This window comes from Notamacropus eugenii, chromosome 2 (assembly GCF_028372415.1).
Source record: "Notamacropus eugenii isolate mMacEug1 chromosome 2, mMacEug1.pri_v2, whole genome shotgun sequence".
NCBI classification, from domain to species: Eukaryota; Metazoa; Chordata; class Mammalia; order Diprotodontia; family Macropodidae; genus Notamacropus; species Notamacropus eugenii.
Window position 1 is genome coordinate 78,656,412 of NC_092873.1, and position 11,246 is coordinate 78,667,657.

At 44.2% G+C, this 11,246-nt stretch overlaps 2 protein-coding genes across 2 annotated transcripts; both read right to left on the minus strand.

Moving 5' to 3' along the window:
- Positions 1–4,279: 4,279 nt before the first annotated feature.
- TMEM95 (transmembrane protein 95) lies at positions 4,280–6,504 on the minus strand. The gene is made up of 7 exons (XM_072641221.1): positions 6,243–6,504; positions 5,881–5,937; positions 5,439–5,519; positions 5,297–5,317; positions 4,993–5,073; positions 4,700–4,787; positions 4,280–4,572 (listed from the first exon to the last, which is right to left on the minus strand). The coding sequence occupies exons 1-7, from the start codon at positions 6,409–6,411 to the stop codon at positions 4,548–4,550; spliced, it is 522 nt and encodes a 173-aa protein (XP_072497322.1). The 5' UTR covers positions 6,412–6,504; the 3' UTR covers positions 4,280–4,547.
- A 2,394-nt stretch (positions 6,505–8,898) lies between these two features.
- On the minus strand, positions 8,899–11,246 carry KCTD11 (potassium channel tetramerization domain containing 11). Its single transcript, XM_072641220.1, has one exon. It carries the CDS (start codon positions 10,800–10,802, stop codon positions 9,999–10,001), a length of 804 nt encoding a protein of 267 aa, XP_072497321.1. The 5' UTR covers positions 10,803–11,246; the 3' UTR covers positions 8,899–9,998.

Sequence of the window (11,246 nt, forward strand, 5' to 3'; positions counted from 1 at the left end):
GAACAAAGAGATTATTCCAAAATTTTATATTAAACATTATCAAGGTCCATTAAGGGATAGAAAGGCTCTAGATTGAAGCAGATATGTAGAGGAGTCAGGAATTTAAACATGTGCCTATCCTGAGCTTACAAGAAATTTCGAGGGAATTTCCTTTTGGATGAGATCTGGAACTCAATGTCTTAGTTAAACTGAGATCTCAGTGGAAGAATTCATTCACTCTATGTATTGTCTGGTATATTTTCATCTTTATCTCTTCCCTGGTTTTTGTAAGCTATTGGCTTAATGAGTTTATTTGCTATTTGCTACATATCTTCGTGAAACTGGCAATCTTGGATATACAGCTTGGGGTACTCCTTCCTCATTAAGGAATATCAATGAGGAGCTCAGCTTGAACCCAAAAATCATTTCCTGTACACTAATAATATTCAAGAGGAAAGATAGATATAATTCTGTCTTGGTACCTCCTCTTTCTGATGAGAATAAAGTAGTCAGCCCTTGGCCCCAACCTCCTTCTTCCTCTCCTGGAAAGACTCAAAACCTCCATTGGAGAAGGGTGGATGTGGACTCTAGAGATTTGTTCATGCCTCCCTTCCAACCACATCTAGGATACACATATACACACATGAATCATGCAAAGGACTCATGGAAGTCAGCAACTAGATATGGAAATGCATAAAGCATCCCTTAAAAAGGGAACTGAACTTGGAATTGACATTAAGGCAACTTTTTGACATTCTGGTGGTTCCCTTACCCTCCCACTCCCGTAATGTCACCCTGTGATTTGGAATACCCTTCATAAGGCAACAGACTTCAGGACTGCTGAACAAACAACTTCCTTCCCATTGAACCTGCAATTTCCAAATATCATTGGTCTTGTTCTCCAGGTATAACAGTGCTCTGGAACTATTTGAATTATTCTTTTCTTTCTCCAAAGACCACACTGTGGGAGGAAATCCTCTTGTCTTTCTAGAAGGTCTGATCCTGAAATTCTCAAATTTTGGAACCCTGGAACTTAGGGTGACCCAAATGATAACTTTCAAGGGTGGAATCAGTATTTTAAGACCCTCATCATCTAGTTCCCATGCGCCTTTCCAGACTAATTTCACAGTAAACTCCATTATGCACTCAATGTTTCCCTACACACACATTCTAACTTCTGCCTCCAAGTCTTTACGCAGGTGGTTTTCCAGGTGTATCAGCAAAGACCCCAGCATACACAAGACAGCCTGCTGTACAGGTTTTCTAAAAGGAAAGCGACTTTTGAGGGATCAACAATCTAGTTTAATCAAGCACATATATCATTCACTTCGTTCAAGGGGAAAAGTCGGCACCCTGAACTGCAGAGAAAATTCAAACAGAAATTACAAGCATAAATTACAAACAAAAGACAAGGCTTCCCACTGTCTGATCGTAGACAATGCATTCATCATTATCAGAGAGAGAAGCACCAATATTGGGGTTTTCAAAGCCAGGGGGCTCCTTAGCAGCTGCTCAGAGTCTCATCGGGCACACGAACCATCTTCCAAAAAATAAACCCAAAAGCAAAACCTTACCTCAGAGTATACATACTCTTCAGTATCTACTCATTATATACTCAGGGCATATATACAACCCAGTGCCATTAACAAAAGGTGTCGGAGGCTTGTCAATGATAGGGGGAGATCTTTAATTCTTCCCCCCACCCACCATTAACCATACATTAACATTACACTAGGCTCCCTCCCATGCCTACCCCTTTAGCTTCCTTCAAGGATCAAATAGGTCACTGCACCTGTGACTTCTGTTCCAATTCTCTTAGCGGGAGTTCTAGCACTCCTCAAATTAGGAGTAATCCTATGTCATCTATGTAAATATTGAATCTTCACCCTCTAGAAAACAATAATCCAAATAAAAAAAATAGCATAGCCCTAAATGTAGAAGTGGAGAGAAGGAACTGAACTGGACTTGAGAAATTAGGAAGAATCTAAAGAACTTGGTGGTGAGATCAGGAAAGAAGGGATAGGAAAATAACAAGGTTGATTAAGACCCAGAGATGAGGGTGCCATTGTCAAGTGGATTGTAAACTCTTTGTTTTTGTATCTTTAGCATCTAGCATAGTGTCCCACTCGTGTAAGCACTTTAAAAAAAGCAAGACTTGTTGAAGACTACTAACAAACATTCAGCCTTTTTTTTCTTTTTTCTTTTTTTGCAGTGCTAACTTGTTCTCTGTATATTACAAAAATTACTGTTGTTTCTCCCTTCCATCATTTTTCCTTAAATAAAGTCAAAATGATACCTAAAAAAACACCTGTTGAATTTAAATCAAACATTAACTCGGGGAGAGGGAATGGCACTTTCAGCTTAAGCCTGAGCATCCCTGATGGGATGTTGTTCAGGTGTGTCTGAGTCTTCATGACTTCGAACCATAGCATGCCAGTACTGTCCATGGGGTTTTCTTGGCAAAGATATTGCAGTGTTTGCCGTTTTCTTCTCCAGTGGATTAAGGCGGACAAAAGTTAAGTGACTTGCCCAGGGTCACACAACTAGTAAATGTCTGAGACCAGATTTGAACTCAGGTTTTCTTGACTCCAGGGCCATCACTCTACTCATTGAACCACCCAGCTACCTGTGGTACAAGTATCCCAGATGGAATGATAGTATTCAGGTAAGGTACTCAGTACTCATATACTGGATCCAGAGCAGTGCAAAGAAAAGTTGCTGAGTTCTTCCTCCTTACTCTGAAAGGACTTACTCCTTAGCAGGGCTGGGGAATGAGAAGGGAGGGGACCTACACATAAAGGATAGCATAGGCTGTCTTTCTATATTTAAGAACTGTTTGATTGGTTGAGACTGTAATGGCAATAGAATTACAGACTGAGGGATGGAATGTAAGAGAAGAAACTTAAGCTAGGGTTAACAGGAAGGTTAAGATTTAGTAACATGGTGGGATAGGAAAGAGGTCTAAAAATAGAAGTGGAACAAAGGCCTAGATGTAGTAATAATAGGAAAATAACAATAAAATAAAAATAATAGGAAATAAACCTATTCAGTAGATATGGAAGGTTGGTGTCTGGGAGACAAGGATGGAAAAATGGGAGGGTTATATGGTGGATGATCTTGAATTCAATTCAAATATTCATGTTAAGCGCCTAGTGTGTGCAAAGTGCCAGTCTAGATTCAGAGGGCACAAAAATTTAAAAATGATTTGGTTCCCTGCCTTCTAGGTACTGAAACCTAGGAAGGCAGACAAATTTACAAAGGAATGGTGGAAGAGATCCAAAATGATGATGTGATATTTGAGCAAAGAGATATCACTTATGTGTGGAGGAAGAAATAAGGGAAGACTTTATGGAGATATATCAGTAATTTTCAGCTGGCACAAATGCGGGTTTTACCATTCTAGTATGTGCAAGTTAGGAAGGGGGAAAAGGGCAAAATACAATTAGGGAACGAAATGGGTGTAGTGTGACTAAGACTAGAAATATAAGTGGGAAACAGATTGCAGAGAGTCTTGAAAACTAGACTAGGTTTGTATTTTATTCTATAGACTGGCGGGGGGGGGGGGTGGTGGAATCAGGATTTTGAGCAGGGAGATGAGTGTTTGATTAAACCTTGATAAGGGAGATTATTCTGGCTCTGGTGTACAGAGAAGGGAGAAACTGGGGATGGGGAGATGAGACTAGTGGCAATAATCCAAATAAAAAGTAATACAGGCCTAAACAAGTCTGGTGGCAATAGAACTGGAAAGAAAAAGACTGAACTGGACTTGAGAAACATGAGGATCAGGAGAGAAGGGAAAGGAAGGTAACCAGGTTGACTGAGAGGGAGATCTAGAATTGAGGGTGCCACTGTCAAATATAGGGAACCTAAGACGGGTAACTACTGAGTTTCAAGGGAAAAACCCATGTTTCCCAATTCAGACATCCTGTTCCATTTCTCACTCTCAAGGATAAAAACTCGATTCTCTTCATGTAACTGGGGTTCCCCCATAGGAGAAGACTCTATCTCCCCCATGAAACTGGCTTTCTCCATGATTGTAGATTAAAGACCAGAACAGGTGAAGGGACTAAACCAAGGATATTTAGTGATAATAGGAGGAAAAGAAATACCAGGGAAGAGGAGGACTGTCTCACTCTGAGTGGGAATATATATGAATACACATACACCCACATCTATGTACATCTTGTTAGCTTTAAAACAAGGTAATGTCATCCCCAACATGGGGAGAATTTTCCAAAGAAGGTTGAATCTGCAAAGAAGGTTGAATCTTCCAGAATCTGCAAAACCCATGGGGGTTGAGGCTGGAGATGACTATGAGGACAATGTTCCCAGTTGATTTTTTGGGAACTAGGTGAAAAGGGTTTTGAGGGGACAGTATGGAGGTTCTTTCCATCTGTATTCGAGTCACAGGGAGTGATGGTATGTGTGAGGGGTGGGAAATTAGGTACGTGTGTGGTCCTTGGAGGTTGGGAGTACTGGATACTTGTATGTGGGTGGCTAAACTGAGTCATCAAAGAGGACTTGAGGGTGGAAACTGTGGGGAAGGTCTTGGAATTTCCTCGTGAGGATCACTCTGCAGGGAGGGATCTGGACCTGGTGGGAGGGGATAAAAGGAAATGGGAAGAAATAAAGACTGGTTTGTGATGGGATAGAAAAAAATATGGTGATTAGAATGGCACTTGCCCCATACTCCCAACCTCAGTCCCAATCCCCAGCTCACTCTACTATGCAGCTGATGAAACCTAGAATTAATGATGCAGCTGAAAGAGAAAGGAGGAGGATCCTGGTTTCCCTTAGGTCCTGTCGTCCTGTGGGAAAGAGAGTGGAGTGAGAGAGTAGCCAGGAGGCAGAGGGACCCTTAGTGTACCCTTTAGAAAAGGAAACCAGAGAGAGGAATGTAGGAAGTCTTTTGGAGAAGGAATTAAAGATAAGAGTCTGAGGGTTACATGAGTGGGTCCCCAAAGGCAGGAGCTTCCAGAAAGGGTGGACAAGGTACTTAGATATGAGGCTGACCTGGGAAGCAACGCTTGAGAGCCCAGCAATGAACCTCAACAGCTTTGCATGTAGAGCAGTTGTACAGGGTAGTTGTTCCACCTGGAGGTCACAGTGGGGACTTCGATGTTGGCTAGACATAGTAGTTCAGGAAGAACCCAGCCCCCTCCCTCCTAGGGCCTTAGAAGTGGCAATGAGGGTTTGGAGGCAGTCTTCTGGGAATCTCTGATTCTCTCCTCACCCTCTCCACCCAACCTTTGTTCTCCTCAGAGATCCAGGTGGTCAAACCACCCTTTTGCTCTCAACTGATATGCTGTATACTCACGGCAGGCAGGAGGGCACAGAGCTGAGAAAATCAAGGAAAAAAGTGTCTGTCCCTAATGCAACACCATTCCCTTCCCCACCCAATGCTTCACATCCATCAGAATTCCAGATATTTCCCCCTCCCCACCCTCCATGCCGGATACCTTGCCTCACATATTCAGGAAGTTTAGTCTCCTGAAGCCATTGCCAATAGAAGGGAAGGGAAAACAGGGAACCTTTGATTTCTAGAGAGAAGGGTAGAAAATGGTTTGTTCATAAACCTTCTCCTTGGGCCCTACTCTACATCCTCATTTCCTTTTTCCATCAGGGATTTCAAACCATTCCTTTTTCTCCACTTTCCCATTTTCTTCCCATGCTCCTCTCTTCATCTTATGTTCCTACACCTCTCCTAATCCGCCATCCCTGGTACCTACTCTCTCATTCCCCTCTCTTCACTCCCTTCCCTCTCCTTTTACCATACTTCTTTTCCTCTTCTCTGATCACCAGTCAACTCTTCTTTTATTCCATGCCCTCTACCCATTATTTTTCCCAATGGTTCATTCTCCCTTCTTTATCCCCCTAACATGCCACTTCTCATCCCCTCACCAAGGACCTTCAGGACTCTGTGTGTCTTCTCTGTAATTCTATCCATGGACACCTCATCTGGGGAAGAAAGGGAGATGAGAAAGGTAGAGAGAAAATCTTATGGATTCTGGATGGTGCAGTCACCCTCCAAGTGATCTAGTCTTCCTTCATGGATCCCTTGGGCCCACATTAAAAGTAGATCCTATAAAAGGATCCAAGGAAGATCTTATCAATAGATTTAGTGGGTGGTGATGTGAAAAGAGAACTAGGGGATTAAGAAGAGGGAAGGACTGTTCTAACAGATGGTTTTCAGTTCAGATCCCTGAAAAGATTTGGAGGAGGAGATAGAATTGGGACTAGAGGAAAGGATTCCTAGATCCCACCTAAAGCAAAGGTTGAGAAGTTCCAGCTGGTTTTACAGTCTCCCCACTCTGAACTTATCAGGTCACAGAGACGAGCCAGGCGTGTAGAGAGGTCTCTAGAGGGGAGGCGGCAGAAGATACAGGCTTGGGAAGTGCTTAGGAAAAGGTAGGCAAGGATTAGGACCCACATGAGGACCAGAATGAGAACCTTGTTTGGACTACAGGACACTGATTTTCTATGGAGGGAAGCACTTTAGAATATTCTATCAACTTTGACTCTGGTCTCTTTATTCTTGGATTCTAGAGCCCCAAGAGTGTTCCAACTTGAAGCATAGTAGGTGGGTTGTTGGGGTCTCAGAATGCCTTGGTCCCAGAAAGGATTGGGGGACATGGTATGGAAGCCTAGATTTCTATAATCCCAGTACCTTACATAACACTGCTTTACTTTGATTGTGTTGGTCAGTGATGCCTTCTGTAAACCTTCAAGGACAATGTCAACATTAATTTTTTTTTACATTAATTTAATATTTTAACACAGTTCTTGGCACATTGTTAGTGCTTAATAAATGCTTGTTGACTGATGAATTGACTGAATTGGCCAGCAGGTGTCTATCTATTTGAAACAAGAGCCCAGCTGTGTAAATCACTTTCCCAGGTGCATGGGGAAAAAAAACAAAACAAAACTGTTCTTAAGAGACTGCACCATATTTGCTGGCCACCAGAGGGAGCGCAACATGAGAAATCCTGGTCTGATCTCTCACAGCCAAGTAGAGCACAGGAAGGAAATAGTCATTTCTATGGCGCCTACTATGTGCCAGGCACACAGAATTCCTTCAGCAGCAGCTGCCATTTTGTTAACTCTTCCCTGGATGGATCCAGAATTAAACTTGGGCATGAAATGGAATATCTTATAAAATATTAAAATATTTAGTCAATCAGCAATGATTTATTAAATGACAACTAAAAGCCAAGCACTCTGCTAGGTGTTATACATACAAAGATAAAACAAAATAGCATCTCTGACCTCAAGGATCTTAAATTCTACAGTTCTAAATAAATCCTATATATACACAGAACTTTTAATTGTTGTGGTTTTGGTCTGTGATTTCATTAGTATAGGGAGCTTCCAGGGAAGGAATTGTACCCATGCAGATAAGAATTTGTTCTGCAGCTTCTAAGAGAGGGCCTATAGTAAATAGGTAGAAGGTGAGATTTTTTTATGTCAGACCTGAAGGAAGTCATGGAAGCCAGAAGGCAGAAATGAAGAGGGAGAGAATTCCAGGCAACAGGGACAACCAGTGAAAAGGACAAAGCTGGGAGATGGATTGCCTTTCAGAGAATAGCAAAGAGGCTACAGTTATGGATCATAGAAAGGCATGATATAAGAAGACTGGAAAGGTAGGAAGGGACCAAGTTATAAATGACTTTAAACGCTAAACACAGAATTTATTATTTGACCCAGGAGGGTGCCAATGGATGGGGGCAGGAGTGATATGGTCAAACTTGCACTTTAGGATGATCAATTGAGTAGAAGATGGACTTCAGGTGGGGAAGGGACTGTGTGAGGCTGACAGATGCCACCCCCAACAAGTTACTGCAATAGTGTAGACATGAGGCGAAGAGGGCTTGCACCAGGGTGGCGGCAGTGTCAGAGGAGAGAAGGGACAAGTGCATATAGGTACAATCAACAGGCAGAATGGATATGGGGGTGGAGTAAGAAAGAATGGAACAGATCTTATTCCATTTCCCTAGCCTGACTTCTGATTTTAGACTTGAAGGGAGAGATGGGTAATGAATTTCTTGTGCAAAGATGATCAGAAACTACTCTATCCGTCACTTTCTCTGTGAATCATTTCTTCACACATCCCGCCCCCCAGATGTAGGGCAAAACAATTTAGAAGATAAACAGGGCAAGTAAGGACACAGGTTATACTTGTAAGTTCTATACTTTTGTGTATAGAGCTGTAAGTAGGATAGAGCAGCTGGAGCTTTGTCTTAGGACATGGATAAAGGGGTACTCTTCCTCCTAGTGTGTGTGTTTGTCCTTCGTTGCCAAAGAAAACCATGCCATCAGAGAAATGATGACACGACTTGCACTTGACTTTGTTTTGAGGGAGGGAGGGCTGTGCAGGTCACCAGCCTCACTTCTCCTCCAGAGCCATCTGAATCCAGTGACCAGATATTCATCAGGATGACTGGAAATGACCCAGGATGAGGCAATTGGGGTTAAGTGATTTGCCCAAGGTCACACAGCTAGTGAGTATCAAGTGTCTGAGGTGAGATTTGAATTCAGGTCCTCCTGACTCCTGCACTGGTGCTCTATCCACTGCACCACCTAGCTGCCCCCTTCCTCCTAGTGGTGGTTTACAGACTACCATCCACCCGTCTGTCTACTCTCTCATCTAGTTCCATACAACATGCTCAACATTCCAACACTATGATATCTCTCTCCAAGGGTCTCCCTTCCTCCCCAACCCCAATGGGAGTTGGGCTACTCCCTGTCCTGATACAACTGCAAACATAGTCATACTGTCCTCTGTCACCACTATCCCTTACCAAAGGTTTTTCTCCCAAGTGAAAAAATTCCTAGTTCCAACTCTGTACCACATTCAGTTACCAATACATCTCTTCATATACCCACTCTTGTCCCCTTCCCCTCCCCCATAGACTTCACAAGTTTGCAGTATAAAAAGATTTTATTTTTATATTTTTTAGGCTTTTCTTATTTATTAGACATGAACAATAAATAGTGACTCTTCCTGAAAAAGGATCTGTGCAAAATAGGAGAGTAAATATTCCATTTCCTTCCCTTCCCTTCATAAGTTTATTGAATTAAATTTCTCTTCCAGCCCAGGGCTGCCCAGGCGTCCCACTACAGTGAAACCTCTAGCATCAGGACCATGGTTGCTACAGCAACCTATAAATACAAAGTAGCCTCATCAGCCCAACTAGGTGTGTGGCTTTTGACTCCAGGCTCTCTCAGAGATAGAGATACAGAGGCAGGTTCTGCCCATGTTGACAGAGGGCTGTAGAGGCATAGTCATGTGCCACCCAGTGATTCAATAATAAATCTTCTACCTGTCCATTCAATGCACACAAATGCACACACCCTGTGCCAATCCAATCATTTCATCACGAGGGACAATAGTGTAATAGGTATTTTCCAGAACAGGCATAAACAAGCCCGTAGACTGGGAAAGTAGATCAAAGACAAATGACAGATTCTATTGCCATTCAAAGACATAAAGCAGTGACAGACAGAGGAAGAGACTCAGAACCACTCCCCCCCATCTCAGCTCCCCCACTCTCTGTCAGCATGAAACATGGGGGTGGGGTAGGGTATGAGATCACCCATTAGGCAACCAGCATTTATTACACCAAGTTTATGGATAACACAGCTCACCTCCCCCCCCCCCCAACCCCCAACTTGGGATCCCTTTAAGACATTATCTCTTCTCTCAAGCACCACTAGAGTTCAGTGAGAGCATAGGGCGCCCCCCAACCCAGAAACTTTCGTAGTCCTTTAGGGTAATCTGCTCAAATCCTTTCTACTTGGTCGAAGGTGGGGGAGGGGCGGTTTTCCAATTTTCTATTTCTTCTCAGATTGACGCTTAAGTCAAGAGATAGACTGGAAGTCCCCCTTAACTTACAGCAACTACCTCCTCCAAGTCATTCTAGAAGGTTCTAAGTCTCTTACCGATTTAAAAGGAGGATGGAGGGATTGCACTCCCAACTTTATAGACTCTTCCCTTTTGCCCCAAACCAAGTCACTATCCTTCAATGCCGGACAAAACGCAGGGAGCGGGAGTTCAGCAGGTCCTCAGGGTCAGGGAAGACAGAGTCAAGTCGAAAGCCATGTTCCAGGGCCACCTGGAGCACTTCCTCCAAGAACCCAGGTGTCCCTACCACCTCCCGCTTCTCACCAGCTTCTCCTATTACCCACAGTTGCTGCAGTCCTAGACGTCGATACTCAACCTCTGGGAGCCCTTCTGGGCAGGGAGCCCATTCCAAGCGGAAATGGGGACTTCCTTCTCCTCCTTCCCCTTCAGCAACTCCGAATCGCGCCCGAAGCACCCCAAGACAGGTGGGATCTGTGCAGAAGATATTGGCCCTAAAGGTGTCAACTCGGGCAGCACTGAGTTCATAGTGGTGGGGACCTCGACGAGCTGAGAAGTGGACCAGTCGGGGAGTGGCATCCACATCTGCATGGAGCAAGGCAGCTGTGATCACCTCGGTTCCCTGAGTTACCTCCAATTCCCTTAGTGCATCTAGTAGGGGCTGGATCTGGTAGAAATCAGCCTCAGCTCTCAGGAGTGCTGTCTCCCCATACCCCCTAGGCAAGTCCAGGCAGCCCAGGCGAAGGAAATTGAGGATGTGACGGAAGGCTTTACCATCCCTGTCGATAAAGTAGTAGTTGCTACCCTGGGGCCCAGAGTTGGGTGGCAGTGCTGCACCCTCTCGGAACATGGCCCCCAACATTGAGTCTGGGAATCGAGTCAGAGTTTCCAAGGTGGTAGCATATAGGGTTCCCCCCACATTCAGTGTCACAGGCCCCCCAAAAGAGGGTGCCTGGGAGGGCATTGGAGGAGGGGGAATTTTGAGGAGTCGGATAGATACACTGATGATGAGGGAGAGGCTGGGTTTGGGGGGGATGGTGGAGGAACTGATGTGTAGATTCACACCAGCTGGCTTCCAGGTAAAGAATAATTTAGAGGTACCCAGCAGCTGTCTCACTGGTACAACCCGGCTAAATTTGAGGCAGAGAATATTTTCAGAATGTAGAGAAGTTTGGGTTTACGGTGCAGTCTCGGGGTAGCCCTGTGGCCGGTTTCAAAGACAAAAAGCGGTTTGGGGTGCCCCTCAGCTGGTTTGGAATGTTGACCCAAATTAGGGACAGAGGCCAGCTAGTGTGAAATAAACAGCTGGACTGTTGGTCCAGAGATGCTGGATTCCGAATACTCCACGATATGTACGCAGGACTTTTCCTGGGGTACCTGAAGATTAGGTTTCAGGGTTCCAGCCGAC

Coding starts and splice junctions, on each gene's coding strand:
- TMEM95 (XM_072641221.1), bottom strand. CDS start 6,411: ATGTGGGTCCTAATCCTTGCCTACCTTTTCCTAAGCACTTCCCAAGCC. Junction 5,938..6,242: donor CTTCTCAACCTTTGCTTTAG/GTGGGATCTAGG, acceptor TTTCTTCCCCAG/ATGAGGTGTCCATGGATAGA. Junction 4,788..4,992: donor TCTCAAGCGTTGCTTCCCAG/GTCAGCCTCATA, acceptor TCTTTCCCACAG/GACGACAGGACCTAAGGGAA.
- KCTD11 (XM_072641220.1), bottom strand. CDS start 10,802: ATGCCCTCCCAGGCACCCTCTTTTGGGGGGCCTGTGACACTGAATGTG.